The following is a 27,014-nucleotide window of genomic DNA, read 5'->3' as shown; positions in this document are numbered from 1 at the left end:
GAAGGGCCGTTACGGCGGTTTACCGGCCAGGATGGGGGATGCTTTGGCAAAGTGAGTTCCACGGGGGAGAGAGGGTATGGGCGGACGTGGTGTGGGGGGGCAGGCGGCAGCAGGGAATGAGTGGAAAGCTCCGGTTTTCGGGTCAGCGCTGCCCGTGGGCTGTCTCGGCCGGGGTTGCCCGGGCCCGGGCTCCTGTCGCCGCCCCGGGGCCGCCGGCTGCTGCGCTCGGGGCGGGGCCGGGCCGTGGAAGCGAAAGCGAAAGCGAAGGGCGGGAGGAGGCGCCGGGGGCCACCGCAGCGGGTCCCAGCCGGTAGCACGGCCCCGGTGCTCAGCACGGCCCCGGTGCTCGGCCGGGCAGGGCTCGGCTCCCCTCGCTGCTGCCACCGCGGGACCGGGGGGCTCCGGCGGGGCCTGACCTCCGCCACTGCCGCCGAGATGGATTTGGAGGAGGTGAGTGGCTCAGCCCCCGGGGACCCCCGGGACGGGACGGCCCGGGGAGGGAGGGGGGCGGCGGGGCACGGCTGAGGACCCCTCCTGCCTTTAGGACTCTTTCATCAAGCTGCCCTTGCCCGAGGGCCTGCAGGACGGCTTCCCGGAGGTGACCCCCGAGCAAGTCCGGCAGGAGATCGAGCATTGCAAGGTGCGTCCTGCTGCGTCCCTGAGAGGAGGATCGGGTGGGATCTGACCCGCCCTGGGACCCTTCCCAGCCGGCCCAGGCTGTGAGCTTATTATTTTTTTCTTGCACTACGAGCCAGGAATGGCAGATGGGGAATCCCACGGTTACAAGAGCCTGTACAGGGGTCCGGGCTCCGCGTGGGGAACAGCTCGTTTCCTTCCTGAACGAGCAGCGGGTGCTGGGGCCAGACAGCCAGTGGGGGTGGCGCGATGTCTGCAGGGTCTCGCTGTCTGATGGTCCCTCTCACAGGAGCTTTGTAGTTCTCTGGAGCAAGACCATGCAAAGCTACAAATGGCCAAGGAAGCTGTAGAGCAAAAGACACAAGAGCTGAGGAAAGAGGGAGAACTTCTTCATAAAAATCTTGAGCAACAAATGTCTTTAAACAGAGACGAAGACGTATCCTGCCAGGTTGGTGGTCGGAGGAGTTGTCTTGGGCTTGGAAAGGTGGCAGTGGGTGGTGGGGCTGAGATCACTTTGTTCCGGACACGGTGGAGGTTTCACGGGACATCGCATCAGGCCGGTGCCGAGAAGTGAGCTAGTGCGGCGGCAGTGGAGCAAGGGCTGTAATGCAACACGAGGAGCCAGGGCAGGGCTGCAGGCAGTCCAGAGCAGAAAAGCGGAGTGGATGCAGCCATGTCCAGAACAGTGCTGTGCTTAAAACAGAGAGGGTGCTGCAGCCCCTCGCGTCCCGGTGGTTCCCTTACTGGCCCCTCTTTCTTTCCTTCCAGGTTGGCTTTTTGTTAGCAAAGGAGAACGACAGACTGAAGCAGGAGAAGCAGGTGCTGAAAAAGAAACTGGAAGAAGCAAGGAAGAGGATGGTCTGGGAGGATCCGGCGATGGTAACAGTGTGTGTGGGCACTTGGGTCTGCTGGCGAGGGGCGCGAGCCTGGCTGGAGGCACTGCTGGGCACTGTGTGACGACTGGCACAGCTCCTGCTAGCGGGTGGCTCCTCTGCCAGAGCCAGAAGCTCCAGTGGTGGCTTTGGGACTCCAGGCACAGACAGACCCTAGGAGAGAGTCTGCTGAGGCTCTCCAGCTGTTTATTTTGAGCCATGAGCTTGTTTCTAGTCTGTGGATTGGCAGGGACAGGCCCTGTGTGGGGTCCAGTCTCCTCCAGGTGCTGTCTGTGTACTCAAACCTAGATGCTGCCTGCCTTGCCAGAGAAGAAGATGGTGTTTAAGGGACTTGTGACAACCAAGGAGGACAGGAACAAGCTGACGCTCACGCCATTGATCCGCTACCCTCTGCTGGGGGGCTCAGCTCTCATCACCTTTGAGAAGGCAGAGGGTAAGAGCCAGAAGAGCACTGCCACAGCTTGGCTGATCGGCTTTGGGGCCTGCCCTACGTCCCCTCCCTGGGCCAGGGCTCGGAGCTCTGTCCCCTCTGCCGGCGTTGTGCGGGGTTACGCCCCCTCCCCAAAGCGTTAGCTGCCCCATGTCCCGTCCTGTGGGGCACTGGGAGCAGGCGGTCGATCCCCTGTGCTGGGGGCTCTCCCTGCTTGCAGTGGCCCAGAGGATCATAGAGGCGAAGGAGCACATGGTGGAGCTGAGCTGCGGGGAGGAGATGGAGGAGCTCGACCGGTGCAGAATGCGAGTCCAGGCAGCGCCGGTGGATATACTGCTGCCATCTGACCTGGAGGTAGGTCCTGAGGGCCCGCTGCTCATCATACCTCGGAGAACCACAGAGCTGCCCTGGACACAGACTGGCTTTGCTGTGCCCGGCTCCATCACTCCCCGAGCTTGCCTCTGCCCGGAGGCCGGTGCCAGCCCAGCTCATTAGTGCCGCAGCTCTGCGCTGCTGCTGCCCCGAGCTCTGGGGTCGTGCCGTGGCACTGATCGGTCTATGCCACCCGCAGATCAGGTTGGCTCAGAGCAGTAGGAGTATCCTCGTGTCTGACCTGCCCAGCCTGGGCATCCCTGAGGAGATACTGCTGGACAAGCTGGAGCTCTTCTTCAGCAAGACGAAGAATGGGGGTGGTGAGGTGGAGAGCAGGGAATTCCTGGATGACTCTGGCCAGGTGATGCTGACCTTCGCACAGGACGGAGGTGCGTGGGGCGTGCTGAGCTCAGGCTGCTTGCAAGGGGGGAGCAGCCCAGCTGGTTCTGGGGGGGCACAGGTGGTCTCCTCAGAGTGGATGGAACTGTGTCTGTGGGGAACTGGGAAGGCAGAGTGAGCCCAGGCTGTCCCGTCTCCCCCGAGACTGTGCTGGTGCAGGTCAGCTGGGGTGGGCAGTGCCAGCCTTGGCATCTGTGCTGGGCCCATAACCTTCCCTGGAGCTCAGCAGGGGCCTGGGCGGCTCAGGGCTGTCGTCTCCATCTGCAGTGGCTGAGCCGCTAATTGAGAAAGGATACATCCAGGTGCTTCTCGGGAAAGGAAAATACACGATCAAAATATCACCGTGCATGACCGGACACATCACTAACCTGCAGGTAAGGGCACGAACCATGGGCCAAGCACCACAAGCCAGCACGGGTGGGGGCTCCTGAAGACCCGCTCCCCGCACCGCCGTGCATCCCGTGCCGTGCAGCCCACACCGCGTGCTCCACCCTGCTCAGCAAGTGCCCCGAGGGAACCCCTTCCCTGCGGCACGGGGCCCGCTGCCGCTCACCCCCTGCTCTGCACAGTTCCAGCCCTCCCGCTGCCCCAGGACTGTCCTGCTCTCGGGGATCCCAGACGTGCTGGGTGAGGAGCCCATGAGGGACACCCTGGAGATCCACTTCCAGAAGGCCAGCCGCGGCGGGGGAGAGGTGGATGCCATCGCCTACGTCCCGGCGGGACGACAAGGGGTGGCCATTTTCATGGAGGATGCGGGCTAGCCGTGGCCAGCCCTGTTAGCCCGATGCAGCGTGGCCACCGGCCCCGCACACACAGCGGGAATTAAAGCCTCTGTCGGGAGCGCTGTGTCTGTCGTGCTGGGGACGGGACGGGGATGGGCCCTGAGTGCAAGGCCCGTGGGCAACGCTGGGCCTTCCGGGGCACGGATGCGGCGGCGGGGGGGGGGGGCGACGGGCCTTGAGGGCACCGGGGCCGGGCCCGGCCCCCGCAACGGGCTTTGAAAGCACCAGGGCCGGGCCGGGGGCGGTGCCGACCGAGGCGGGGCTGCCCCGGTTTCACTTTCGTTTCCCAGCAGCGGCAGCGGGGTCGGAGCGGGGCGCAGGTAGCGGGGCCGGCCGGTCCGGTCCGCAGTGCCCCGGGGCTGCGGGGGTGGGACGGGGCGGGAGAGGGCCCGGCGCGGAGAAGGGGCCCGGGCCAGGGCCCAGCCCCGCGGGGCGCGGGGGGGGGGGCGGGTTGTGGGGGGAGCTGCCGCCGGGGCTCCCGGGCGCCGCGGCCCGGCCCGGCGGTGTGGGGCCCGGCTGCCCGCGGCCTCTCTGCGCAGGCATGGCGGCCCGCACGGTGCGGGTGGGGGGCCTCCCCGCCGACCTGCCTCCTGACAGGGTGGCCGACAAGCTGACCATCCACTTCCTGCGCTCCCGCAACGGCGGCGGGGAGATCGCGGACGTCCAGGTGCTGCCCGGGCCCCAGGCCTGCGCCCTCATCACCTTCGAGGCGCTGGAAGGTAATGGCCCTGGCGACCCGCCGAGGGCCCGCTTCCCCCTGCGGCCCGGCCCGTAGGCTCTGCCCGTGCCCCAGCACCCAGCCCCGTTCCCCTCTGCCCTCCTGCCCCGTGTCCCTGCGTGCTCAGGGCACGGACGGGGCTCCCTCCTGCTTCCCCGGCACCGGGCTGGGCTGACGCGGGCGGCCGCTGGCTTTTCCCACCCAGTGGCCCAGAGGATCTTGAAGGCGAAGAATCATGTGTTGTCGATCGGAGGGAAGAAATACCCACTGGAAGTGACGGCGCACGTCGCGGACCTGAGCCCTGACGAGGTAGCGAGGAGCAGGCAGCTCCTGCCCACGTGTCCGTGACACCCCCAGACCTGCTCTGTGCCTGGCAGACGCTCAGGAAGGGAGACTTTGCTCTCTCCTTTGATCTTAGTTAGACTTAAAGCAAATCCATTTTTATTCATATTCAAATGAGGAATTATTTATTTTTTTTCCTGTGCTAATAACACAGGGACAGCCAGGCAGGCTGTGCACTCGGTTGTTTGGTATTTGTGCCTGTCAAAGCAAAGAAGAATAGTCAGAGCGGAGGGAAGGGGCACTTTTCGCCAGCCCATCTGGTGACACACGGGGGATTCTGTTAATGCCTCTGCCATGTCATTAGCTGGATGCCGTGTCATTATCTGGACATGCACAGTGTATTTTTCCTCTCTCCTTCTCAGGAGAGCTTAGGAGACAGACGTGCTGGTGTCTAGGAGGCACTGGAGGGTTCTTGCCTCTTCCTCCAGTTTCAAGAGAGTATGACAGTAGCCATGTCTCGTGTTTTTGTGTCAGAGCACTGAAAACAAGGGCATGGGAGTTAGCCTGGCATTGCAGACCTTTCTGCAAGCCTGTGGTGCCCGACTGCTTGAAAATCTGCAGCTGAAGCTCTAGGAGCACAAGAGAGCAACTGCATTTCAGATGCAGAATGGATGATGGTTTTCTTGGTTTTGAGCTGTTTGCAGAGCTCCCAGTGTGTAGAAGTGGGGCCGCATCTCTGTGCGATTTGCCCCTCACATTCCTTGGTTGCAGAAAGCTTTTGACTGTGGGTGCAAGGTCCAAGAGTTGCTCGGGCTGCCAGGGTCTTTCAGTCCTGCCTGTGTTATCCTCCCATCTAATTTGAAAGCGTGATGCTGAGAGAGAGAGGTGGTGGATCATGTCATCCCTTCTGTCATAATAACGTGGGGCTGTGGCGAGTGTCAGGTGCATTTGCCTCCCCCTGTGCCTTAGAGGGGGATTATTTTGGGTCCTTGCTCTCTCACTCCCTTGCTGTCTACTTGCAGATCTTCATACGTGCTTGCATGATAGTTGACTACGGCAAGCTTCCTGCTGGCAAATCCCTCCTGAGGAACTTGCATAAAGGCTACAGCAATGTGCAGTTCAACTTTGACTCCAAGAACACACACTGCGTAGTCAAGGGACCATTCACCGAGCTGCAGGCCTTCAGCAGAGACCTGCTGGGCAGCCTGAACCTCAAGAGCCAAGCCCTTGGAGAGATCCTCCTGCCAGGTTCCAGCCATGTGGCCAAAGAGAGCGGAGTGCGTGATCACCAGCAAGTGCCTGACTCTGCTGAGTCAGCACGAGAGACGGCAAAGCTGCCGAATTGGGACCAGGTGTGTGAAAAGGCAGCTCAAGTCCCAACACCTCGGGGCCCAGTGGATGGGGAAGGTGTGGAGCAGCTGGAGGACTTTTCGCTTGTGATGGACTCTGACATTTACTTGTACATGCAGAGGTTCTGTGGTGCCGAGTACCAAGGTGTGCTACGCCAGCATCATGTGGATGTGGTGGATGTTAGCAGCGATGGCATCGCCATACTGTACCTCCAACCATCTGCAGGTATGTCTGGCAATATGGACACCTTGTGGCAGGCCCGTCTGGCCCTGCAGCGGCTTTACCAGCAGCTGGAGGTGAGCTTGCGCAAGGAGAAGATCGCCAAGGAAGGACTGGATATGGACAGCCAGACGCTCAGGGTTCTGACACGTGAGCTGCAGAAACTGTATCCCCAGTTGCTCTGCCACGAGGATGAGAAGCAGCTTTATCTTATTGGAAACCTTGTTGATGTCTCCCAGGCCAAGCAGTACCTTCAAGATTCCAGCACCAGAAGAGGTGCCGCACACACGGTTGGCACGGTCAGCAGCTCCCTGCCCTCACGTCCAGCAACCTCCCACACCACAGAGGCTGCGCTGCACAAGCCCAAAGTGCCTGTGGACACCTCAACCTCAGGGCTCAGCCCAGGCAGGCTGGAGCTGAAAAGTGAGCTCAAGCTAGCTGCCAACTTCGGCGCTCTGAAAGCTGACAGGTCTCAGGCCAGCCGGGGCCTCTCGCTGAATCAGGACTCTCCGCCAGCGGGACAGGCGCAGCTTTCTGGAAAGCGCTTACCAGAGACAGATGCTCTAGGTCCAAGTGACCCAACAGCACAGGCCCAGCAGTACCAGCCTCATGTTTCTACCACAGATGCGGTTTTGGGGTCAGCAGCAGATTCTCAGCAGAAGGACTCCAAAGAACGGGACCATGTGAAAGAAGGTGCCAAGCTGACAAGGCACAAAGCTCTGTCTCCCTTGGAGGGCAAAGAAAACAGCGCTTGGCAGCATCCTGGGGACTCTAAAGGCTCAGGTCCCATCAAGCACCACCCCCTCGCTAGCACGTCTAGTACCCTTGACGTGACAAGGACCTCTTCTGCTTTAGACTCTAAACCCTCTGAATCCAGGCTTCTGCTGCGACGTTCCAACAGCTTCTCGCTGCCAAGGTCAAAGGAAAGCGACAAGCCCCAAGACACCAGCAGGGCGGGCAGTGGAGGCAGTATGGTGAGGGAAGAGATGAGCCTGGACTCTCTGCAGTGGTCCTACCTGAAAGACGTTTGCCGCTTTGCTATCGATGAACTGTGCAGGGATGGAGGCGTGCAGATCTCAGAGCATCATACTGGGGACGGCACTGTGCTGACGCTACAGGCGGCAGACAGGAGCAAGCTTTTCCAGGCTAAATGGAAGGTGGAAGCTCTTGTGCAGAAGTGTCCTGACCTCGTGTGTCAGAGTATGAGCTACTCAGAGCTCGCTGTAGATGGTCCGGATGACAGTGCCCTGAGTGAACTGTGCAGCCTCTTGCGAGGAAACTCCCTCCAGGTTGGAGTCAGCAAAGACAAGTACAAGCTGTGTCTTGTCTGCCCCAAGGAGACGCTGCCAGGAGTGACTGAGGCCTTCCGCATGTTTTCTTCCAGGAGGCTCCGTGCCCTGAAGTCTTCATCCTTGTCCCCAGGACCAGAGAGTACAGGGCACTCGAGTGTCATACAGCCGAGCAGAAGCCAGGACACGGTGCCAGGGGCAGCCCTTCCCAGCAGTCTGGAATCTCTACAGATGGGCCTGCAGCACCTCAACATCAGTGATAAAGCAGATCACGCAGATGTGCTCAGGGCTGTACGGCTGCCAGAGGCTGAGGACAAGAGGTCCCCCACTCCTTGGAGGTTCCAGCAGGCACGAGGGCAGGAGGAAGCCAACGACCATGTTGACGCTGGGGCTGTGCAAGGAGGTAGCAGCCTTCTCAGCCCTAGTGTAGTGGATAAGCCAAGTCCTGGTGGTCTGAAGGAGTCCCAGGAACAGCCGAAGACAAAACTGTCTGTGGGGGAGCCTGACATTGCACGGCTAAAGCAGGTTTTGCCAGACAGATTCCAGTTTGCAAGAGACAAGAGCAGAGGAGGCAACCATGAAGCAATGGGGCAGCTGCGGTCAGCAGTTCCTGCAGCAGACGGTGCTCCTCACTCCCTGCCCACCTTGCTGTACAGGACGATGGCTGCTGAGCCGCCTGAGGCTCCAGCCCAGCAGTCACCTGCAGCAGAGCCCAGGGGCCAGGAACGGGCCCTGCTCCCAACGGGCAGGAGCAACGGGCAGGAGGAGCCTGACCTCTCCTCACAGCAGACAAGAAGTCCCGGCCTTGGACAGGAAAGCGACAAGACCCCTCTGGGTTGGTGCGATGCTTGTCAGGGCTCAGGGGTGACGTGCCAGGCCCCCTGCGGTCACGCCTTGTGCAGGACATGTTTTGCAGCAGATAGTACACAGCCAGCTTGCTGCAACTCCTCCTCGGTTGCCTTGAGCTGCAACATCTTCGGGACGTTCAAGATCTCCTCCCTGTCTCAGAATCTGCCTGGCTACTATCGAGACCCAACGCTCCAGGTTGCCTACAACATCCCTGATGGCGTGCAAGGGGTAGGTACCCACCACGGGGGCTTCCCATCCCGCTGCAGGACTTGTAATGGGGCCCGTCAGTGGGGCCAGGGGGACGTACGGCGGGGGGAGCAGCTTCAGCCCCATGTCCCACATGCAGAGATATTGCCCTGTGGAAGGCAAAAAAGCTCCACACCAGGTTTGGGAGCAACTTGCTGCTTTTGAAGAGCGTGTGACCTCTGGTTTTAGTTCAAAGCGAGTAGCAGCCCATAGGTTCACAGTCGTGTCTCTATTTTCAAGCTGGACAGACTCTCAGAAGCCAGACAGCACTCAGGTTGTTGTTTAAAATGCCTTCTTCTTCTTCTAAGGTTGGTGACCCCCGCCCAGGACAGCCTTACAAAGGAGGGGATTTCTATGCCTTCCTGCCTGACAACAAGGAAGGGCGGAAGACAGCGATGCTGCTGAAGAAAGCCTTTGAGCATGGGTTGACATTCCAGATCAAGTCCTGCAATGGAGAGGAAAGAGTGACATGGGGCCTTATCCCACACAAAACCTCCTGGCATGGAGGCAAAGCCAGGTATGGCCCAGCTCATCCCAAATTTCCAGGCTTTGGTTTGTTTTGTTTTTTTAGCAATTGGAAGAGGAGAACCATGGGCTCCACCCAACAAATCCTGGCATGGGTGGCTCTTCCAGGCTCCTACAATGGTGGAGTTGATGTCTCCCTTTGCTTTAGCTCACAGGGCAGCTGTGGTGTGGCAGCCCAGCCCTGGCACCCTCCAGCTGGAGCTAAAGCCCTTGCCCATCCCACAGCCCTAAATTCCCCATGGCCAAGAATTCTGGGGCCTGTTCACTTACAGCTTTCCTGGCTTTTCCCCTGACAGTGCTCTGCAGCCAGCGCTGGGTGCAAGCTGTGCCTGCGGGCAGCAGCAGCTCCCCGGGAGCAGGACTTCCACCCTCAGCCCCTCTTGAAGGGATGGGACAAAAATAAACTGCTGCTCCCCTCAGTGGTTTTAGCACCATCAGCAGGATTTACACCGCTTCCCTCTCTGCCCCACAGCAACGGCTATCCAGATGCCCACTATCTCCGCGAGGTTTGCACAGTGCTGAAGAAACTGGGCATCGCCTGAGACTCCCTGCCTGAGCAGCCACAGCCGATGCCTTCGCTTCACCTTCCTTTCCAGCTGACAAAACTGCAGCTTAGCACAGACAGCTCAGGAACAAGCAGGCATTTGTCCAAGGAGCTCCTGTCCCCCGCCCCCGAGGTAGCCAGAAAGCTGCACGTTAGGGACAGCAGCACCTCCATCCCTGCAAGCCTCAGCACGGATCAGAGCTCCCCTGAAACTCCAGCTCCTCCTGGCTGCGTGTCTTCACCAGCCAGTTACGCAGCTTGTTTCAACACCAGCTCCAGGCTGAGCCTTGACTTGGCTTTCAGCAGCCTAACCCAAACCTAGGCAGGAGCCTGCGCATAGTCCAGCCCCATCTTCTGGAAGTCTCTTCCCCCTCCAGCTCAGCTGTCAATAATTTCAGCTGTTCCCGCAGACATTTCAGTCCTCCAGCAGACAGCCCTGAGCTCCAGCCCGTCCCCACCACCTGCTCTGGGGCCAGCAGGCAACCTGCTGCTCCCTTGGGGTGAGCACTAACAGCTTTCAGCGCCCAGACAGCTGCCTCCCCTGAGAATACACAGGCGTGGACAGTCTTGTAGTGGAGAAAAACAAATAAACAAGATTTATTCCCACTTTTTTTTTTTTTTTTTTAGTAGTGGTTCTTCAAGCCTTGTCTTGCTGTCACCCCAGGCACCCATTTCAATCTCAACTGGCTATGGAGACACCCAGGCACAGGAAAGAGCAGAGGCCAGCTAAGGGCTTTGCAAACAAACAAACAAACAAAAAATCACCATGGCTGCCCTCCAGAACAGGGCATTAGATGCAACACTCGAGGCAACCATTAACAGTTGTCCCTGAGAGCAGAGACATCGTCTCACCCTGGGAGAGTTAGAATTTATAAACTGAACGTGTCCACCCACCGACTGCCTGGAGAAGCGCTAGAAGTGCCCCAGAGGCTGAGCTGGGAGCAGGGGGTTCTCCCAACAGAAGATTGAGCAGCACACCACTGAGGGTTTTGTTATGCTTTTAATTAACATTTGAAACACATAAGGCATATGGTAACATTAGACAGAGGAGCATTACACATTATAGTCATGTAAACAGCATTGGCACACTTGCTTTCTGTCCAACTTGGTTACACGCACAAAGCGAAATACATTTTTTTTTAAACAAAGATTTTTTCCATGTGTCTGTAGGATGAGTATCACTCATATCACATATTTGCAAATCAACACGACTCAGACAGTACGGACCAGACCATATGTTGTAAGAGGCTCAGAGTCTAATGCATTTCACGTCACGCTCGTGTACTACTTGCCAGTCAAGCTTTGCCATCACCAGGGCTTTGCACAACAGAGACGTCATTAAGCAGCAAGAGTGGTTTTACACCTATGATAGCAGCTGTAAGTAGGCCAAGATCCCGCACCAATTAAAGTCTGAGGCCCACAATGTTTCTTACTGCTCCCTGGTCAATCGATTCTACAGATATCTGAAATAAAATATACAGCTGAACTTCTTCCTCCCCTCTCAAAGTACTCGGCCGGAGTCCTGCACAAACCAAGGCTGCTTCCCCTCCTGCCGTTAGCGTGCAACACAAGCGAGCTTAACAGAAACCAGAGTCGAAACATGACAAAAGCTGCCTGGTGATAGCAAAGGAGTTGCATTTAGTCCAAGACCAGCAGTACCAGTCTGGGACAGCGACTGTGGCAAGGACAGAGGAGCGGGACTCGCACAGGCACCCCAGTGCTGAGCAGCCCCCTCCGCCCCCGGCAGCGGGCAGGACCGGGGACGCCTCTCCTCTGCTCACAAACTCCTTACGCTTTCCACTTGGACTCCTCACGGAATAACCTTTGAGTCAGACAATCAGGAAAATAAACATTAAATTGCACTTCTGAGAGCTGGAATGGCACACGCGATGTAAGCACAGGAACCTCCCATTCCCTCCATAGCACGACTTTGCCCTAAACAGTTAAGCAACATTGAGCGGAATGATTTTTATCCTAGGGTTTTTGTTTGTTTTTTTTTTTGCTTTGGTCCTTAGTATACAAACCTGCTGGTTAACTTTATTGAGTTAAGACACTTGAAGTTGTTTTACATAGGTTCTACACTTACTGGCCAAAAAAAAAAAAAAAAAAAGTTTGTCCATAAAAAAAAAAAAGTTAAAAAAACCCCAAACCAAACAAAAAAACCAACCAACCCCCTAGAGCAGAGCATTGATCAGCCAGGCGGTGAAGAGCAAGGTTACATTTAATCTCGGTCTTTCTGTAGAAAACATTGTTGCTACGGAGGAACATAAAACAGTCAGTGCTAAACTCTAACAGATATTAACTGCTTAGCACTCGTGCCCTGATAAGGGCTTCAGGAATTCGTAGGTAGAAGATAGGCGAGCAGCAAACCGGGATTGTTTCCGTGCAGCCAAGGCTGGGGCAGCTGATAAAGCCTCACTGGAGGGACTGGCCGGAGCTAAAAAGCTGCCCTGGGGTGAGGGGACAAGGGCTCTACAAGAGCTCTCCTGGACTGGGGAGCACGGAGCCACCAGGATGGCCCCGGAAAGGCTGTAACGCACGGCGAGGGAGCGTCTCATTCACGCTAAGTCAGGCTGCATCACCAGTGCTCACAAAACAGAGCCAGCAAGAATCGCAACGGGGTTTTTTTGGCAATACTTTGAAAGGAATGGAAAAGGCTCCAGTGACTTCCTAGTCCTTACAGGCATGTAGAAGAAGGCACCGAGATACTGTTTTCTGTGGCGTACCACAAGAGAGCGTGTCAGAGGTGTCCTATGGGAAGCTGCAAGACTCTCGCTTTCCTCCTTCACGCCGCATCGGGAGGGACAGACTGCGAGAGCCTTGCTACGCTGCCTAATCCAAGGCCATCCGAGTAAGGCACTGAGCGTGTGCTTAGCCGAGGGTAAAGCACGGAGAGGATGTGACTGCGAAACGCAATTTGATAGCTTCCCCCCTTGCGAGGGTGCAGAACCTGAAGATGTGCAGGGTTGTACGCCGTTTGAGCACGCTGCTCTTTCATCGAGGTGAAGTCCAGTTTCTCGGAGGAACAGGTCCAGACTTCCCATTTCAGCAATTTAGACAGTCCTTCTGTTGTCAGACCTGGTAAAGCAGCATTAGACACTGTTGGATTTCATCTAAATTAGCATGACGGGGCAGGTTGAAAGGAGAAGCAGCAAGATTTTGGATTCAGAAAGGTTAAAAGTTGTGCTTGTGAGTATCATCAGACCATGTTTATGAAGTTCACGTATCAAGTGTGAGAGATGGACTGACAAGGATCTGTGACGGGGCTCCAGCCCTCCTCTGAGGTTGTGGGGAACGGGGCTGTTTTAATACTTAAAGTTAGCCAGGGCAAGTCCCCTAAGGCTATGCCTACGCATTTCTACAAGGCAGCAGAACCAGGGACTGAGCCCAAGCACCTGAAACACAAGCTGCGCTGATAGGTAGGAGCCCCACTGGAGGACAGAGCTGGAGAAGGAAGGAGCCCCGCTCCTCACCCGCACGGGAACCCTCACCCTGCACAGTGCTTGGCTGCTCTCGAGCAGCGAAGGGGCTTCGCACACGGGGCCCCTCGCCCAGCAGGCGCCTGCCCTCCTCGGGGTTCGGCCAAGCAGGACTCCTGGTAGCTGGGTTCTACTCCTGGAGCCTGAGCTTTTCCACGATGGGCAGCTCTTCTCGGCGCCCTCGGGTTTACCTTTTCAAATCCAAAATGAAGCCTAAAAGCCGGCAGCACCTACTACCCACGAGAAAGCCTCAGAGCAAGCACAAACAGCACCACAGTCACTGAAAACAGGGTCCAGCAGGAAGAGGGGGCACCATCCAGGACATGAAGTGCTCGCAGAAGTAGGCTTGGGTCTCTGCACAGCGACGTTTCCAAATGCACGGGAGAAAGAAAAGAGGAAGAGAAACTGAGTTCTGGTCTGGGAGGAGCACCTCAGGCAGCTCCTAAACCCTCGGTGCTGGAAGAGCCCGAGGGTCCCCAGACTTGCAGTTTCAGGAGAAGAGTCAAGCCCTACTGCAGCGCTGAACCACGAGGTGAGAGCTGGTTTGAGCGGATATCTAACGAGCTAGCTACAAGAGAATGAAAAGCACAATTGAAACTGCTCAAGATGCCCAAGCCAAGAGGCTTGACACAGAGCCGAGCAGTTTACCATCTACGCTGGTAGCTTGGCCATAACTTTACTGAGTGGCGTGCCACGGAAAGAGCCAGCCCAGGCTTACAGGACTGGTTCTTGCTAGTCGCTTCCCAAACTGCAACACCTCCCCAGCGCACAGGGCACGGCCCAAAGCAAGCATTAACAGGGGCTTATTTTGTTCCCATCTTGCTGAAGTCCGATTCAACACTGCGGCCCTTGGAAATACAAACACGAGGGTGAAGTTTAGCCTTAACAATACCAACTTGGAGCCCAACATTAATAAAGCACAGAGCCAACATCAATTGTTCCAGTCATCTGAGACACAGTTGAGTCCTTATGGTCTCTAAAAAAATCAGACACAGTTTAGATCTCCCTGTACCATTTGGAATCAGAAAATGGACAAGATCAAGTTACCTAATTGCAACTTTTCTTCTGTATTCAGATGCAGCCCAGCCTGTCAGGTTATTTGCTGACTGCAGAGAGAAGTGACTGCAAATTAAGTGCAATACGCCATAGACTCCAAAATGCCAGGACAGTTATTTACAAGGCAAAGACAACATCATCTGTTACTATCTGACCGGCGTTAAGAGGTCGAGGAAAGCAGAGGGGAAAGAGCTGGTTAGTGTAAACAGGGGAGTAGCCCGTGCTAGAAATATCCCAGGCCAGCTGTGCTTTTCCTCTGGCTGTTGTTGAGGAAGCATCTTAAGTTTGGCCCGTTCTCCTGCTTGAACGAGCTTCGAGAAGGTGACAGCGGAAATGCTTCAGCAGGGCTCAGTTTCTGTGGAGATACTTGGCAGTCGCTACGGTATGTTACATCTTGCCTTTACAGTGACAGGCTATGCAGTTGTTAATCACCAACTGCCTGGAAGCTTCAGCTGCACTGCCAGAGAAAAATAAGGTTAGTTTGGAAATTCAGTAGAGAAACACGTGATTAGAAAAATGTAAGAAAACCAGGCTTCAAAACAAAGAGCTAGAGCAGGAGGAATAGCTGGCAAAGGGTCAGTCACAACGAGAGCATGCAAACCTCATCTGAACTTTAACCACGATGTTCTTGTACTGGTGAAGATGGAAGCTACTGATCTGTCCATTTCCAGGTCCCAAAGAGATCAGGGAGTTAAACCATGAATTCACAATCTGCACACATCTCCTTAGTTCTCTTCTTTTTTGGATTCTTCCTTGGGTGCTTCGGGAACCAGGATGACCTTTCCGATGTTTTTCTTCTCTTGCATCTGCCTCATGGCATCTGCCACCTGGAAGCAACAGGAATCTCGTGAGACCCACCACGCAGTGCAGTCATGCCCTTCCTGGCCCCCCTGGTCCACCCGGACTAGTCTGGGGGCCACTCCCTGCAGTCCAAGCGAGCGCCAAGCATTTGGGAGCCTCCGTGCAGACGCATTTTGGACAGAGCTGGGCACCTGCCCCAGCCTGCCCATGGGAAACTGCCCTCAAGAATTGACACAGACCAACTGTAACACACACAAGGATGCTCTGCTACGCAGACCCTGGAAAAATGAAGTGCATGTCACCACAGCTTCCTCTCCAAACAAGAGGGAGCACTGCAGAAACCCAGCCAACACCCAGAACGACGATGCTTCTACCATCTACACAACCACGGAACAATACATGCATGGATTTTTATTATTATTTTTAAGCAAAACAGCACCTGGGTCAGGCCTGGAATCAACAGAGTTTTCCTTAAGCATTTGCATCAAACTAGTTCTCGGGTGCTAACACCCACCGATCATTACCCAAGCCCTTCGCTCCCCTGCAATAAGCCCTACCCCAGCAAAGGATTTCCAAGGGAATAACCAGCCTTTGCCTGGACACAGCGATGCAACATCACTGAGCGTGGGGCAGAGCTGCTGAAAAACCTGTCGCTTCCTTCCAACACCTCATTCTGCTTCACTGCCTGGGCTCTTTTTCACTCGTGAAAGGGCAGAAGCAACCTTCCCAGCTGTCTGCTTAATTACAGGGTGCAGACTCAGGGCAGTCTCCAGTCTGATGCATAACCCAGCCCCTTCATGAGCTGCTGCTGCCGCCGCCGCCCACGGAGCAGAGCTGAGCATCTGCCCTGCTCCCCAGGGACGCTGTCTGGCATTGCCCAGCTCTGCACTGGAGCAGAAGAGCCCAGCCACTTTATTCCCCCTTAATATCTTAAAAGGAAAAAAGGCACCGAATGTCTGAGAACAGACGGTTGTTAAACATTTCATAGAATCACAGAATTATAGAATGGCTTGGGTTGGAAGAGACTGTAAAGATACTCTAGTTCCACCCCCCCCGCCATGGGCAGGGACACCCTCCACTAGAGGAGGGTGCATTTTGCAATAGTTCAGCCCCCATGAACAAGGTGCTCGCGCTGAACCAGAGCTCACTGCGCAGAAAACAATCGCCCAGCGATTTCTGTGTGCTGCCAGACTATACGTTAGCTCAGACTCACCTGCTCAAAGGGCCATACGGAGTCTATTTTGGGCTTGATTTTGCCTTGGCTGTACAGGTTAACCAGCTTGGCTACAACACCTCCGACAAGCTCAACTTCTTCATCCATATATCCAAGGTGGTAGCCACACACAGCCTTGTTATGGTGTAGGAGCTGCAAGGCATTGATGCTGAACTGGTTCCACCAAGTTTTAGCCATAGCCATGAGGTTCTTCTTCTGCCCAGTGAGCAGGTTTGCTACCCCTAAAAAAGAAGGCAAGCCACAGATGAGTTGGAATCGCCACAGCACAAGAGGCAGCGGGCATCCCATGGAACAGCTCGGACAATACGCAGGGTAACGGCCGCTCACGGTGATGGAGGCAAGAGGTCAGAACTGGATCACATCAAGATCTGCCCAGTCGACCTTCAATGGAAACAGGTACCTGCCTCAGCCTCAAGATACACAGAATTTGGATTACCGGCACCCGTATATTGCAAAAATATAGAACGGCAACTCTCTTAGGAGGGCGGCGGCGGCGCAGCTAGACCGGGGTGCTGGCAGAGGCAAGAGAGGGTTACAAGTCACATCCAGCCGGGCTGGCAGGACAGCACTCCCCTGCTCCTACAGTCAGGCTTCTTCAGGGGAGCCACACGCTGCAACGGCTGGGACAACAGAAGCAGCACACTGGTGCAAGTGTCTGGAATCCCACTGAGGGCTGTGTGAGGGCTTTGTCTACAGGACAAAATCACAGTGTTTCGGGGTTGGGGAATGGAGAGATAAGTATTCAGTAGCCTCAAACCTCATCACCCACACATCCTCTAGAAGAAAAGCAAGGCTCTATTAGCACTGTGCATTAAGTCAGCCTGGACAAAGCAGCTGTGCCAGCATTCCTCCGTGAGGACATTCCAGCTTCCCCTGCAGGCGCTCTCGCCACGGGAGGCAAGAGCCCTGCAGCCTGTGACCAGAGCTCTTGGGACAAGGGACAAATCTCACACCCCTCAGTGCCTCACCCAGGTGAAGCATCCTAAAGACCTCCGTGAAATAACGGAATTACAACACACACAGCAGTCAGCACCAGCGGCGTTCCCTCGCGGCTGTGCGTCCAGGCACGGAGCATTCACGTGCAGATCTGCACCCACCCTGCCATCACGCGGTCCCTCCCACGCAGGAGCTGGGATTCGGGCACGCTGCTCACACTCACCGTAAGTGATGAGTTTGCCCATTGGCTTCAACAGGTTAAATGCTTTGGATGTATCGGATCCTCCCAGGGGGTCCAGGACAATGTCAACACCTAGAAGGAATTGAAAGTAACTAGACATTTCTTTGCACTTGAAAGAAATGCAGGACAGTTGTAGAAGTTCCTTCACTACATGGTACCTTTAGGAGAGATTTTCCGGACCTCCTCTGCATAATCCATCGTTCTGTAGTCAATGGGGTGAGCGACTCCACTCTCCTTGAGTGAATCATGCTTGGAGGCAGATGCTGTGCCAAAAATGGTGACATTTTCCACAGTCTTGCACAGCTGGATGGCAGCAGTTCCCACACCACCTGAAAACCAGCAGTGAGAAAGACTTAGAAGCGAACAGATCCAGCAGTCAGAAAAGGTTGCGAATAGGTAAATTATCCCTGCTTGTATCGATCGCACAGCGCCGGGAGGGCATGGAATAAAGGCTGTGCCCGGGGCAGGCTGACGCCCGTGACACACTGGGGGACGCTGACGCCAGCTGCTGGGAAATGGGTTCAGCGTTTGCCTGCGCCTGGCTCAGCATGACGCCTGCATCTCTGGCAGGCGACGTTTTGTCAGTCCAGCCCCGTTCTGATTGCGTCCTCACCCGTGCCACCCATTCAGAAGCTGCGTGCTGAGGCCAAGAGGCTCAGCAAGGGCTGGCAGGAACTATTTACCTGCAGCCATGTGGATGAGGACACTCTGGTTGGGCCTCAGGTTTCCAAAGTCAAACAGGATCATGTAGGCAGTGATGTAGTTGACAAGAAGAGCAGCCGCTTCCTCGAAGCTCATCCCTTCAGGCATCAGGAAAGTCTGACTGGCTGGCACGTTCACGACTTCTTGCCAGAGCCCCGATCTAGCCAGGACCATTACCTTATCGCCAACCTAAAACCAAACAGAGGACAAGGTGGTCTGAAACAAGCCCCAGGCTAGCAGAAGTCATCGCACCTTTGCTCTCCGTACACCAGAGCCAGGTTCACGCCTGTTGTCTTCTGTGCAGAGGTCTGCAGCACCCTTGGGCTTGGGGAGGTGCCTGCAGCCTGCGCCCCACGTGTCGGGCAAACTGCATCACGGTGCGGCATCTCTCACCACGGACCTGGGCACACGCCAGGAGTCTCGGAGGGACCGCAGGCGCCACGGGCTCCGGCTTGCACCAAGCGTGCTGCCCAGCCGCCCGCACCAACAGACCCCCAACAAGGTTAAGAGGGATGGGGGGGCCACGTCCTGCCCCCCCCGCCCGAGCTGGGAGCAGGAACCTGAACACCGTGAAGTACTGCTGCTGCCCCTTGCAAGAATCTTTCTGCCAACAGGCAGGAGGCTTGGGGCGATGCTTAACATGATCAACCCTGGAAAACACTTGTCCAACCTTAGGAAAACCGACCAGGTCTAAGCCTCAGGCCTGGAGTTTGAGGCACGCCCCAGAATCTGCTCTTATCCCACTGGGCAAGAAATATCTGCTCGCTGTGCAACGGGAAGGAGACGGCAAAACACCGACCAGTCGTATCAGCAAGCAGACAAGAGGCAGAGCCAAGGGAGCGAGCAGAAAGGCTCCTCGGTGTGTGGGTTTGGCATTTACACTAGAATAAACCAAGATGTTTTCCTGGAGGGGACAGAATAATCTTTGATACATTAGTTTTTTTGGAGACGCTTTGTTTTGCTAGTTGTGCACCCACGAGTCATCTTAAAGCACCGTAATTGCCCTTCGACTCAAAGGTCTAGGACACCCAGAGCCAACTGCTCTGTCCCCTGAGTTGCCAGAAATGCAGCAGCCGGAGGCTCATGGGTGCTACAAATCCAGCACCAAGAGCCACCGACCTGCTCCTGCTCGTGCCCACACCTCACCGCCCTCGATGGCTCTGGACGACTCTGCAGCAGCTGGAGCCGTTTCCTTCCATGTTTGCGTAGTTTAAGAGCTTGGTCACAAACGCGTTCAGAAACAGCACAGTCATGCTTTAGCCCGACATCCTACTAGCACTCGCCACCAACAAGAAAATTTTGTACGTGCAAAAAACACACCTGGCACTACCCAAGGAACGCCACCGCTCCCAGCTCTTCCCCGCGGCTCCAGCCCCCAAAGACCCCCGGCGCTCGGGGTGCGATGCTCCTGCATCCCGGGGGGTTTCGGGGGTGGGGGGGGAGGTGGGAGCAGCCCGGGGGCAGGAGGCTCGGGCAGGGCGTTCTGCCCACGCAGCCCACGCGGCCCCTTTGTCACGGGGCTTTGTCTGCCGCCCGGCCGCCGCGGGAGCCTCTGCGGAGGGATCGCCACGGAGCTTCCCGAGCGGCTCCGGGCAGCGAGCGCGGCTCTGCGGGGCCCAACCGCCCCGACGGGGAACCCCGGCGAAGAGACGGTCACCGCCGCCTTCCACCGGTGGAGCGGCCGGGCCGGGGCTGCCGGTACCGGAGCCGCCGCCACCCCCCCACCCCCCGCCCCCCCCCGGGGCCGCACCTGCTGAGCGGCGGGGCGGGGCCACCGCAGTGCGGCGGGGCCGAACCGGGCCGTCCCGGGCCGTCCCTCACCTGTCGGTCGCGGACGCCGTCGCCGAGGGCGCGGACGGTCCCGGCGCACTCCATGCCGGGGCAGACGGGCGGCGGCGGCAGCCGGTCGTACAGCCCCTGCCGCGCCATCAGGTCGGCGAAGTTAAGGCCGCAGGCGCGGACACGCACCGAGACCTCGCCGGGCCGCGGGCCGCCGCCGCGCCGCGTCTGCACCTTCACCTTGTCGTAGCCGCCGAAGCCCGTCAGCACCAGCGCCCGGTGCTCGGCCGCCTCCCCGCCGTCCGCCGGCGGCTCGGGGCCGGGGGCCTGCTCGGGGGCGGCGGCGGCGGCGGCCGGGGCCGGCTCGGCGGACATGGCGAAGCGGAGCGGCGGGAGCGGCTGCGGGCGCGGGGCTGCGGCGGGCGGGGAAAAGCCGGGGCGCGGCCGGGGGTGGGGGGGGGGGGGAGGCGGAACGGGGGGCGGGCCGGGCCAGCGCGGAGCTGCGGAGCGGCGGGCGGGGCGGTGCTGTCCCGGTCCGCCTCCCGGTCCTGGCCCGACGGCGGCCGGCCCTCCGCAGCCCGGTGTCCCGGGGGGGGGGGCGGGCCTCGCCCGACGATCCGAAGCCGATGCCGGGGGGAGAAGGGAGCAGAGCGGAGCTTTGCTCGTACACCCGCCGCCGGGGCGTGCGGAGCCGCAGCAGCCTGGGCGTTAGTTAATAAAAGCTTCATTAGGCCGCAGCCCTCGGCATCTGCAGCTTTGCGGAGCCTGGTGTCCGCCTCTTCCTCCACACCACGGTTTTCTTCTTTCTTTTTTTTTCTTTTTTTTTCTTTTTTCTTTTTTTTCTTTTTCTTTTTTTCCCCTCTTTTTTCTTTTTTCCTCTTTTTTTCTTTTTTTTGCCCCCCCCCCCCCCCCCAAATGATTCCTTTCAAGCAAACAAACTGCTTGCATCTTTTCTGGAGACCTGTTTGAAATGGCTGTTTTGCTGGAGTGTCGTCTCGCTGAGTTACTTCTACAATTTATTGTGTGTAACTGATGTCACTTGCGGGGAGGTTTAATAAACATCTCTCTGCTCCTGGCCCTGAAATGGCTGCGTGTAGCAGAGATGAGGCATGGACTGGCTCACAGACAAGAGGGAGGAGTAGAGCTCTAGTCCTGTGACTAAAGACAAATAAATAAGGCAGGGCGCGCAGATGGATCGATGGATCCAGCCTCCCTTCCTGCTCGTGAAGCCTCTGCCAGCAGACAGCAGTCCTCTCCATGAATTCACTCCTGGGATCTGCGTCCAGCTCCCGTGTATCGCGCTCGCCATCCAGACTGCTGATTCAGTGCAGTTTTGTGTGTGATAGGGCGCAGTCGGATCCACGCCTCGCTTGGGCCCTGCCTGGTGAACGTGTCCTCGTCCCTAATAACCCGCAGCCATTGCAGGGTGACTGCTTGAGCACAGGAGTCAAAGAACCCCTGAAAAAAGACAAACATCCACCCCCGAAAAGAAAGCAAAGACCACCTGCAAGATAATCAAAACATATATTGGGGAAGTTTCTGTCTGACTCCAGTGCTCCAGAATTCCCAAGCCAAGCAAAACCCGGCACGATGCCTGCTTTGGGCAGGGCGCTCCCACCGCTCCCGACAGCGTTTGATGTAAGGCTCCGGCTGGCCCACGGATTAGCAAACCCCAGCGTTTCCAGGGGCTTTGTTTGCGAGAGCAGTCCTGCTCTTCACGCCAACTCAGTCCGCTGACCGAGGCCAGCAGGAGTTTTGCACGAATACGGCCTTGTCCCGCAGGGTTGTGCTCCAGGCTGGGCTGGTCCCGGAGCCGTGCGAGCCGAGCGGGCTGGGGCTGCTCAGGAAGCGGAGCACAAAGGCAGGAAAGCAGCCCGGAGGGCAGGGGCCTGGAGCAGGCTGCACATCATCTGGCTCTGCTGTGTGGCATATTTATGGGTGTTTGGATGGCGGGAACAAAGGGGAGGCTCATGTCCAGTTGCACGACAGGACCACGGTCTGGCTTGGCCAGTTACTTTACACCTTTGCTGTTGCTCAGCTCTGAGAAATACAGATGTGCCTTCCTGATGTGTGAGCGTCTCCCGTGCTCGAAATTAGGATGAAACAGTCAAAGCACAATTTTCTGTCTCCTACTGCTCTTCCTAGGAGCTTTCCTAGCGTTTGTCCTTTTAGTGATTTATTTTCAGTCATCGGGGTTCTCGTGATGGATGAAACACTCCGGCCAGGAGCGAGCCCCTATAGACACCTGAGATAAGGAGATGACTCCCAAAGGCTCCGAGAACGGTAGATGAAGGCAGCGGGATTTGGGAGTCAGGCTTCTCTTCTGCTAGACTGCTCCAGCTGTACGCAGCTCTAAAGCAGATTAGATAGAGGTATTTTTGCGTAGCGGCAGGTCTGTTGATTGGGCAGGCTGCTCTTGCTGCCTTTGTCTCTTTTGTGCTCCTGAGTCAATCTTTCCTTATCAGCTCAGTTTAGTAGCATTTTCCCTGTAAACCTTACCGTACCCAGTTCAGTTTGTGTTCTGCCGTGGCAGTTTTCCCACTGTATTTAAGCTGCAGATTTAAGAGGGACAGTTCTGGCTGGTCGCTCTGGAGTGTCGGTGCGGGTGAAGTGCTGCCGTCGGCGGGGAGCTGATGGGGAGGTGCCGGTGCACGTGCTCCGGCCGGGTTTTCGCAGCTGGCACGCTCTGAGCTTGCAGATCTGCGGTCCCCAGCACGGCATGGTGGCTGGCTGCTGCTCACCGGGGATGGGACGCTGGCGTGGGCTAGCACGGGGAAGCGTTAGCCAGAGAAAACAACAAGTTTTCCCAGTGGAATCGGTGCTCGCTCCACCCCGTTTTTCAGCCGGATCTCCAAACGTGGGCTTTCGCTGCACAGGAGCACACAGCCGAGGCGCCGGGGCCTTCTGAATGGCACTGACTTGCAATTTACAGCCAGATATAGGCACAGGCCACTGAGAAAACCGTTCCCATTATCTCTCTCCCAGACGCTCGGCTTTCCAATAGCCCTGATCTCAGCCCCAGCTCCCTGCCCGCTTTCTCGCAGCCTCGAGCCGCTGGCCGCAGGCGAGGAGGATGTGCCCGCAGCAGGAGCCGTGCCAGCCCGCCCTGCTCGGCTCTTTGTTCCACCTCCCTGTATTTTTTTTTTTCACACAGTCCCTCTCCACTGCTCTCAAGGACACCGGAACAATGAACAGGCAGGAGATAAGAAAGCCTGGCGGCGGTTTGCAGGTCAGCAGTCCGCAGCCTGTGGGAGCTTGGCCTTGGTCCCAGAGCTCCCTCAGGATGGACCCTGGGAGGGCTGAGCCCACAAAAGCTTGTCCTCAGCCAGGGAGGCTGCCTGAGACCCCTGTGTATTTGCATATTTTGGTGTCCTGGACCTACAGCAAGGGATGACCTTGATACGTCTATCTGGGTTTGTCAGGAACTCAAGAGAAAGAAAGATTCCTTCTGCCTCTGCTCTGCCTTTTCCTCACCTGTGTCTGCCGAGTGTTGGGATGGACACGGAGGTGGATGCAGGCGAGATCTCCCAGCTGCGTCAGGTGTACCAGGTGTTAAAGAAATCTATCAGCTGTGAGTTACCCTGGGTTTGCTTTACTGCAGTGCTGGATGCACGGGGGAAACAGCTCCACCCAACGTGCATACAGGTGATCACCAACACACAGGTTATATAGAATCAAAACATACATATTCATTATTTTTCCAAGAAAAGGCAGTCCTATGATAATCATTTCTTAGAATCCATTTCCATATTCTCCTCCCCATCACGCATGCTCAGTGACTGGAGTCGGTGGTCCTCAGGGGTCTCTGGTGGTCGTCAGTGGTCTCGCACCCGTGTCCGCTGGGTGACCCTCTCCTTGCAGGCGTGCGCAGTATCCTCGCTGTGGATACACCCATCCATAACAACTTACTTCATAAGATTAATATTCCCGGGCCTATTGTCCGGTTGGGTAGGGACTGTACAAGGAACGTAGCAGCACTGTACATTGCCATGGTCAGTTAGCTTCATTACCTATTACCTTGAATAGAACCCCCTTTCCCACGATTATAGGCTTTGAAACAGTTCTAGGCATTAAGCAGCGTTCTAGTTAACATAAGTTTTCTTACAGCTAAGCTTCTATATTTTTTACACCAGGAATGCTGTGCCTCCTGATGACACCGTACCTGTATCACAGTAAATTACATTTAGATTTGACAGGTAGCGCAGCGGGTGGAAGAGATCTGACACAAGCCCTCCGACGTACCTGCCACTCACAGCCACAGTTCCCTGCGCCGCTGTTTTGATCACGGAGACAATGGAGGTGATTGTCAAGTGGTAACTGATGCTCAGAGAACGTCGGTTCACTCCTCATGGTGACAGCAGACTGAAGAAAATCCTCCCGGCACAGAGCACCATTCCCACAAAGAACATTGCCTGCGCTGAGCTGAGGCTGCTCCAGCATCTTCCCCTCCACAAACCCAAACAGCAGAGGCTGAGGAAGCGCGGCACCAGCAAGCGGCACGGCCGGCGTGAGGCTGGTTTCCAGGTGTGCACGGACCAGCATCCCACCATGTCCTCCGCTGGAGGCAGGCACCTTCTCTACTGCGGTCCTTGGAGAAATCCTGCGAAATGAGAATCCTTCTCCTTAACTTCAACCTTCTACCACAGCATCAATAATTTACTGACAATTATAGTCCCAAAATTACAGGCTTAGCACATCCCACATGCTGTGCGCCCATTCGAAGCCGATTATTTGGTCAGCGTGTCTTACCTCGCTGAAAACGTGCAACCTTCCCCTCAGGGCGCTCATCGTGGCTTTCGAGGGTCTAGGTAACCACACGACACGCGGGACCGGGTGGCACGGTGCGTGTGTTGCGACAGGAGACGGTTTTCTCTGCACCACTGAAAACTCTGCTGCTCCTCAAGGGCCCCGGTTCCCGGCAAGTGCCCGCACTGCTGCGCACCGGCAGCGCCAGCTGCTTGTCCTTCCCCTGGCTCGCCCCAGGCGCGTAAACTGCTTTGCAAGGAAAAGGGAGCGTGGTACCGAGACACGGCAGCGGGGCTGCGAAGCCTGAGACCCTCACCGGCACTCAGCCCGGCTGGAGCAGCCTCCATGGGAAACCCCATCCATTGGATCCCAGCAGGGACCTTCCCACTGGTCTTGCATCCCAGTTTGTGTTCGGGATATGCAATTCACGTTTGAAATTAAATGGAAAAGAAACTGAAGTTTTGAGGGTTCATTTCTGTTCATTCCCTGCCCTCCCCCTCTCCACCACTCTCCACACGAAAAAAGAATTGCAAAACTTAAAATATTTCATTTTGACGACTGATCTCAAACACGAAGGTGATGGAGACCATGCCTACTGCTGGAGAAACCATTTCCACCGAGCACCTCTGCCAGGGAGCATCCAGGTGGGCTCGCTCCATCACCCCAACAGCCGGTACTGCGTGCCGGAGCCGCAGCCGCGCTGGCAGCCCTGGCAGAAAGGGCGTGATGGGAACGACGGTGTGCGTGCTGCACTGCCTCCACCCAGAGCAAGGCGAGGGGAAGGCCGGCGCAGCGGTGGAAGCTGCATTTCAAGTAGCTGGATCCAGCGTGGGAGGGGATGTGTGTGGCAAGGAGGTTTCCACACCCAAGGGGACAGAATCAGAGACTCGGCCATTTTCCTCCTCCTGCCCTGACCCTCTTTGTGCGCCTTCGGTGCTGCAAGTCCCTGTCCCTCCGAGGAGCCTCTCATTCCCTGCAGGAGAGCCACCAGCCTGCAGCCAACCTTTGGAGTCCCCCAGATCCCCCCCACATCTCTCCAGCTGGTGCTGGGCCTGGTGAATCCTTGGGATAGGTGTTCTGAAAGACAGAGAGAGAGGTGGGGGGGTAAAACGGGAGCTGCTCACCTCCAGAGGGGTGTCGCAGAGGCTCCAGACCACTTTCTCAACGCAGAGAAATCCGCAGCAGTAACTGAGGTATTGTGCCTCCTCAGCCTGTAACACACATGCTCCGACTGCAGTCTTTCCGGCAGAAGCCTTGTCAGTCGAATGCCTCCTTGCTTTAATCCCTGAGATTGCTGAAGGATGCTGCTTTCATCTGATAGCGTTTATGGACTGTTATAATGAGCTTCGGCTTGCTGAGATAAATTAAATTGCTCACCCAGAGGTGCAAACTTCATTAATGCCAGCAGTGAGTCAGATCAGCATTATTCTAGCAGAGAATGTAAACAGGCTGGACACATGAAAGGGGATTTGGCTGGCATTTTTTTTCCTCTTTCTTTTAACCTTCCTAATTGCTGTTGATTTGTGTCTTTTTGCTGCATGTGTTCAAACTCTACTGCTTCTCCACGTCTTCGTCTTCTAGGGGAAACCATCAAATAACACACCGTTTGGGACTGAATGATTTAACTGCTGAGTGTTAACAGTTAGCAACACTCTGCAGTTTTGCCTGGCATGCTTCTGGCGCTTTCACATATTTGACAAGTCCAAAAAAGACACTTTAGACTAGATCTGATGAGAAATTAAAGCGTGACCCTTATTTCTGTCCCAGTTTAGAGGCTTACCAGTGGAAATAAGATGTTGCAGACCGCGAAAAATGGCACAGGAAAGATAGGTACGAAGCTAACAACGCACACACCATAAAAATCCAGAGAAAGTGTCACTGCATAATGTGACGGGCACGAGCTCTGTGCGTATCCTCAGGAGTGATGGTCGTGCACCTCCCATTAGGTACGTGGGTGCATCTCGCAGGGGGGCACGGCCGTACGGGTGAGATTCCTCACTCATTACATTCACCTGCTTCATCACGTCTAAAAGGAGGTCCAGAGCCTCTGACTGCCTGGAGAGGACCAGGCTTTGAGGCTCTGTGCCGGCACAAGAACAAGATGTCACCAGCTCCAGATTTCAGGCTGCGCGTCCTTCGGTAAAGGTACATTTCCCTAGTACAGGTCCTGAGGACGTCTTCTGGCTTCTTCGTACAGGAAGTAACACAAATACAAGACAATAAAGCTAATTCAGAATGGCAATTAAAATCCCTGAGAGCATGGATCAGCAAGGGAGGATCTAGCCACCGGAGAAGCATTTTCAGGAGCAAATGTGTGGGAGCCATCTGTCGCCTCACCATTCCTGGTGATAGTCACAGCATGTCTCCCTCTGCATCCTACTCTGAAAATTTACACCGTGACTGTAGGTTGCCTAACATATTTTGCAAGTGTTGCCTGCCAAAAGGTGCATTGCACCAAATGGGACACAAGGCTCAGCGGTGACAGTGCCCCAAGTGGCACTGAGCA

General features: G+C 56.3%; 3 protein-coding genes across 5 annotated transcripts; 2 read left to right on the top strand and 1 right to left on the bottom strand.

The window, feature by feature from the left end:
- The first annotated feature begins 233 nt into the window (after nt 1-233).
- IFI35 (interferon induced protein 35) lies at nt 234-3,570 on the top strand. 3 transcript variants are annotated; one of them, XM_075775152.1, is made up of 9 exons: nt 234-450; nt 584-640; nt 926-1,084; nt 1,405-1,515; nt 1,818-1,962; nt 2,180-2,313; nt 2,531-2,720; nt 2,998-3,104; nt 3,300-3,570. In XM_075775152.1, exons 1-9 carry the CDS (start codon nt 436-438, stop codon nt 3,489-3,491), a joined length of 1,110 nt encoding a protein of 369 aa, XP_075631267.1. In that variant the 5' UTR covers nt 234-435; the 3' UTR covers nt 3,492-3,570. The 3 variants fall into 3 exon arrangements, with proteins under 3 accessions (XP_075631267.1, XP_075631266.1, XP_075631268.1); XM_075775151.1 differs by having other exon boundaries at nt 545-640; XM_075775153.1 differs by lacking the exon at nt 2,998-3,104 and having other exon boundaries at nt 264-450; nt 545-640; nt 3,105-3,570.
- Nucleotides 3,571-3,960: 390 nt separating this feature from the next.
- Nucleotides 3,961-10,141, top strand: LOC142605123 (uncharacterized). The gene is made up of 5 exons (XM_075775444.1): nt 3,961-4,231; nt 4,436-4,539; nt 5,535-8,447; nt 8,774-8,982; nt 9,463-10,141. The coding sequence occupies exons 1-5, from the start codon at nt 4,054-4,056 to the stop codon at nt 9,530-9,532; spliced, it is 3,474 nt and encodes a 1,157-aa protein (XP_075631559.1). The 5' UTR covers nt 3,961-4,053; the 3' UTR covers nt 9,533-10,141.
- Nucleotides 10,142-10,515: 374 nt separating this feature from the next.
- On the bottom strand, nt 10,516-20,197 carry VAT1 (vesicle amine transport 1). Its single transcript, XM_075775445.1, has 6 exons — nt 19,805-20,197; nt 17,965-18,172; nt 17,440-17,610; nt 17,264-17,353; nt 16,084-16,325; nt 10,516-14,896 (listed from the first exon to the last, which is right to left on the bottom strand). Exons 1-6 carry the CDS (start codon nt 20,135-20,137, stop codon nt 14,795-14,797), a joined length of 1,146 nt encoding a protein of 381 aa, XP_075631560.1. The 5' UTR covers nt 20,138-20,197; the 3' UTR covers nt 10,516-14,794.
- Nucleotides 20,198-27,014: the final 6,817 nt, after the last annotated feature.

This window comes from Balearica regulorum, chromosome 24, assembly GCF_011004875.1.
Source record: "Balearica regulorum gibbericeps isolate bBalReg1 chromosome 24, bBalReg1.pri, whole genome shotgun sequence".
In the NCBI taxonomy this organism is placed as follows: Eukaryota; Metazoa; Chordata; class Aves; order Gruiformes; family Gruidae; genus Balearica; species Balearica regulorum.
This window is presented reverse-complemented; position numbering and strand designations above follow the sequence as displayed.